Source organism: Triticum aestivum, chromosome 4B (assembly GCF_018294505.1).
Source record: "Triticum aestivum cultivar Chinese Spring chromosome 4B, IWGSC CS RefSeq v2.1, whole genome shotgun sequence".
Classification (NCBI taxonomy): Eukaryota; Viridiplantae; Streptophyta; class Magnoliopsida; order Poales; family Poaceae; genus Triticum; species Triticum aestivum.
Window position 1 is genome coordinate 16,075,572 of NC_057804.1, and position 5,131 is coordinate 16,080,702.

Below are 5,131 nucleotides of genomic sequence, written 5' to 3' on the forward strand. Positions count from 1 at the left end.
CGTTTGTCACGTCGGCCTCCCTCCACCCACCATCCTCTAGCCTCCCAGATGAAAACTAAACCTCGGTGGTCAGCGACGGCGCTCTCGGCGCCGTTCTCCTTCTTGTAGGGGCCGCCTTTGGGAGCTGTTTGGATGGTGAGCATTGTTGGGGTGCATTTGGCAGCGGTTGTGGTGTGTCCTCTTCGTCCAAGCATGATGCTATCCCTCCTCTGCGATGGGGTTGTGGGCAATTCTGCTTGAGGGAAGCTTTGGCGGCTCGCCAGGAGTGCGTGGATCCTTGTTACGTGGCCATCCTCCGACGGCAACCATTGTTGTTCTAGGTGGAACATCTCCATCTTCCGACGGTGCGACACCTATCTCAAGCTCGGTTGATGTCTTTTCTCTAAAAAAGGAGAGGAGGAAGACTATAATGACAACCATCGTATGCTTGTAATTATCAGTTTTTCTTTTCTTTTTGATGAATGAACCTCATCAGATTATAAACATGTCTAACGATCCATATTCGCTCCATCGTTCAGCCATGCCGTGACCGGCCGAAATTTGGGCCGGTCGACCGGCGCCTAGCCCCAAATGATTAGGAGGGGTAAAAAGCGCAAATAATCAGTTTTCTTAAAATATCTGGCCTAAACGAACGAGACGAGCAGCGAGGCAGCGCCCAATCAGAACCTCTTTCCAACCCCTCGTCGCCTCCTCGTCCTCTCCCTGCAACGACTTTTCTCCCCTCTTGTTCCAAACCCAAATCGAGCCAAACCCCGACGCTCCAAATCGCCCCAGCTCGGCGATCCGGAGGGATCTGCGAGGAGCGGAGGCGCCGGCGCCGCCGGAGGCAGGCGGCGGTGGCGGCGAGGCCGTCGGCGGCGGCTGGGGTGTCTGCGATGATAACCCGGTCGAAGCTGGTGGAGCAGCTGCGCGACTACCAGATCCGATCCCAGCACAAGTAAATTCCCCCGTCTAACCCGTTCCCCCCAGGCGTCCCGCCGAGAATCCCTCGCTAGGTTGCGGTGATTGACTAGTATATGCTCAGATCTTGGTCTCCCGGATTTTGTTTTGGCCTCCTCTAATCATGTTAGGTTCGGATGCCTAGCTGATTAAGGTGCAATGCGATTTACCTGCCCTTGTAATTCAATCGTGTGGAGCGATTCGCTTAGTGGCCTATTCTGCTGTGAAATCTGTGTTGGGGCCGCAGGCATTTCTAGTTGGTAATCTGGATCCAGCAAAAAGCATCGTACGACAGTTGTTAGAACAACAATGCCTGCTATCTAGAGATCCTTGTCAAGATCTCACCAATTCCTGTTTAAGTTAGTGTTAATGGTTTAGGCCAAGGTGCTCATGAGAGATGCTTAGGAAAATAAACCAGTTTTGCTTTAAGCACCGGTGCTTATTTATAGAGGGTAGACACTAAATTATGCATGCCTCCTGAAGAGATAAGCACTGGTGCTTAGGAAAAGCTTGTTTTATTTTATTAAGCCCCTTGCATTGTACAAGGCCTTGTCATGAGTGTCTCCGTGTAGATAGGAGTGCGTACTGTACTGCTTTTCACCGTCTCAAAATGTGTCCGCCTGTACTCCAATTTCTGAAGGGTCGCGCTTTACTATATTTTGTCAGTGCGCGACCAATTAGGGGTCGCCTGGTTTGATGAACCAGATGATGAATCCTAGGTTCGTTGTTTGGTCTGAGGAATCGAATGTGTTAGTGCATAATTTCCTTCATAAGCATAAACCAAGTACAAAATGAAGGACTGTGTTTTTACATGAAATTTGATGGATAATCTCATGATAGACCAACCCTTGAAGAATCGAATGTGTTAGTACATAATACTCATCCTTCATAAGCACAAACCAAGTACAAAATGAAGGACTGTGTCTTTACATTAAATTTTATGGATAATCTCATAATAGACCAACCCTTGATGGATGAAGTGATTCCTCGACAAAACACTGCCTTCATGTCTTCACGCACTATTTACCTAGTTCGTTACCTCGAATGCACCATTCAAAGAGGTTTGTGTGTTTCTAAGGTGGTTGTTATGACAAACTACTTGACTGATGTATCTGGAATGAAAATGTTGAACCATGCGAGCAGACCAGCATAGCTTCTTATGATGAGTTTCATGCCTCAGTTTGGAAGCTGACAATTCTCTTATATAAGATAAATCATGCAACTTTTTGTTGTGATGTGTTATTCTCCTGTATTGATCTGAAATGATTTCTTCTCTCAGATAGGATTGCCCCTTTTTATGATCTGATCTGAACATGGTTCTGCTTTCTGAACTTCTGCAGGCGCGACCTTATCGGAGCCATCTCATGGGGCTTGCTGTGCTGCCTCCTAATAGTATCCTCATACATGATGCTATACTTCAGGCACTTCTGGTTATCAGCCGTCATCATCTCCGTCGGCATCCTTCTTCCCGCCGGCCTGTACATTTTGAGGCAGAGGAAGCTGGCTAAGAAAAGAGAGCGGAGATTATTGTTGCCTCTCTCCATGTAAGGTTATCATTACATTGTAGTGGTAGGTTCCCCCTGATTTTGCGGTTGTTCTTGGCTAGACAGAATCCGCAGTCCGGGCTTGCTTGGCACACATCCAAACAGTTGATAGGCCTCTGCTGCCTAGTATACGTCCACCATATTCTTTAGTCTTCACTAAAGTGCTGGAAGAAGTACACCATCAATTTTTGAGGCTCCAGTGTTGTGCGAATGAATACGCTAGCTTGTGTGGTTCTGCTGCGGTTTGTTTTCCGCTTTCCTTTTTTCTTTTAATGGTGCTTGCAGCCTGACAAGGTATCTCGATGTATTGGATCGCCCCGAGTCACACTTTTGTAACTAAAGAAGGATAGATTGTTTTGTTGTTCTGATGGAATTTGTGAGCCTCATGTCCTCTCCAGCCACTCTCAGTCGGTCAGTCAGTCCAGTTTGGTTTGGTTCCTGGATCGAAGTGATGACACTGATGTGGTGCTTTCGCAGAATTGTATCTGCACAAATCATATATCGAGCACTGTAGTGCTCCTGAAATTCCTTTCGTGCCTGTAATCTTTTGTGACATATGCTGCTGAATAATGACAATCCTTGAACATTACAGATATCTATCCGGTGCTTCAGAAAGTATTTTTCCTTTATGCTTATGCGGAGACTTTCCCTGTGAGAAAAACTCTAGCGGGAAGTGATCTGCAATATATTCCAAATCCGTCCAGATTTCCTTGGAAGAGGAGACGGCTATAATGCTGCTTTGTTGCTCTTTTTAGTCTACTTCAGCTATATGGGATCTATGGAAAATTGGCAATTATGTTCAGAGATGCAAAAGAAAATAAATCAGATGCAAGTCCTTTCTACTAGCAAAGAAACTAGTTTCCGTTCCAATAAAAAAATGCAAAGAAGCTTGTTTAGGATCGTTGCAAATACAAGAGATATAAAAAAAAATAAACGCGCCAGGTAGGGGTCGAACCTACGGCCTTCCGCTTAGGAAACGGACGCTCTATCCACTGAGCTACAGGCGCTTTATGACTCCCATGTGAGGTACAAATTTTATATCCCTGTCTTTCTTACTGTGCAGCGCTTTCTTGCCTTGCCGGTACAGATTATGTGGATGGCTTCCCCTTGGCGGCAGCTGAATAAGTGTGAAATAAATACTTATTTATGAACATGCATTCTCTTTTATCTCTCTTTCCAGTATACACAAGCAAGCAACCATCTTCTTTTTAACAGTGAAAAGGCGCCATATATTCAGCTCAAATGCAGTTTACAGCATGGATACAATCCCCTGGAGATCAAAATGCTAAATTACAGGGCACTCCCTATTTCTATGAGCTGAGTTGATTGATACAGCTAAGGACAGGTTCCGTAGAATGATCAAGAAGCTGATGAGCTACACTGTGACGTGAGCAATGTCATTGAGTTCCCAGGCACTGTATTGTAGCAAAACTTGTAGTACGTGTTGTCGTAAATGTCTCGTTGCCGAGATGGAGAGGGATCAGCCGACCAGCAAGAACACCATAATTATTACTCCCTCCGTCCCAAAATTCTTGTCTTAAATTTATCTAAATATGGATATGTCTAGTTATATATCTGTATCGAGACAAATCTAAGACAAGAATTTTGGGACGGAGGGAGTATGATTACCAAATGTTCGACTACATGCGCAGGAGGCAAAAGGATCAGTCATCAATCCGTTCTTGTCCTTCTCAACATCTCTATGGCCATCAGCTGGTTCGCCTGCAGCCCGACGAGCGCTTCAGTAAACCCCCTTTTTTTTTGCGAATAGGGCTTCAGTAAACCTGATCCTTCAGGTTTTGTCTTTCCTTATGCCAGTGTAGTCTCATTCACTCTGCTCCTCTTTGCGTTTTTCTTCCGGAGGTCAAGGAATTATCTCTCATACGAAAGAGGAGAGCAACTGTTTTTGGTGCCGTCGTCTTCCGCGAGTCGAGGAAACAAAAACGACAGGTTGAAAAGGAAGTCAGCAAAGGTCCTATGGTCTAGTGGTTAGGACATTGGACTCTGAATCCAGTAACCCGAGTTCAAGTCTCGGTAGGACCTCTTTTTTCATTTTATTTTGTTTTCCACTACGTATGATGAAGTTCCCTAGTTTTTTCAAGGAAAGGACTACATATCATATCTTTACTTAATGACAATTCCTCGTTTTTGTCTTCTCTATGGGGTTTGTAAGTACTATGTTTCTTATTCTTTTTCATGGAAAAACCTATATACTCTGAACGTTCCAGAAATATAAATTGTATTGATTTCCATGCTAGCCAACCATTTGAATCTTTGACCAAGATTATAGAATAAAATAACAACATCTCGAATACCTAATGGATAAAAAATGAAACTACTTCTCATGATGGATCAAGTGACGTTCCAGAAATATAAATTGTATTGATTTCCATGCTAGCCAACCATTTGAATCTTTGACCAAGATTATAGAATAAAATAACAACATCTCGAATACCTAATGGATAAAAAATGAAACTACTTCTCATGATGGATCAAGTGATATAAAATTCGTATTGTGGATATTAATATTATTTTTATAAACTCGGTCAGACATGCACTCGTTTGATTTCTGGAAAAACTGATACACCTTATATAAAGGAGCGGAGGGAGTATATATCATTTCTGTAGGGACAGTTATTACTTTCTTG

The 5,131-nt window shown here is 43.9% G+C and overlaps 1 protein-coding gene and 2 non-coding genes across 3 annotated transcripts; 2 read left to right on the forward strand and 1 right to left on the reverse strand.

The window, feature by feature from the left end:
• Nucleotides 1-826: 826 nt before the first annotated feature.
• LOC123090626 (uncharacterized) lies at nt 827-2,848 on the forward strand (the record flags this gene model as incomplete). The annotated part of the gene is given in 2 exon segments (XM_044511943.1): nt 827-937; nt 2,280-2,848. Coding segments are annotated over 2 exon segments (270 nt in total). The 3' UTR covers nt 2,488-2,848.
• Nucleotides 2,849-3,417: 569 nt separating this feature from the next.
• On the reverse strand, nt 3,418-3,490 carry TRNAR-CCU (transfer RNA arginine (anticodon CCU)). Its single transcript has one exon. It is a non-coding gene; the product is annotated as a tRNA-Arg (tRNA).
• Nucleotides 3,491-4,454: 964 nt separating this feature from the next.
• Nucleotides 4,455-4,526, forward strand: TRNAQ-CUG (transfer RNA glutamine (anticodon CUG)). The gene has a single exon. It is a non-coding gene; the product is annotated as a tRNA-Gln (tRNA).
• The last annotated feature ends 605 nt before the right edge of the window (nt 4,527-5,131 follow it).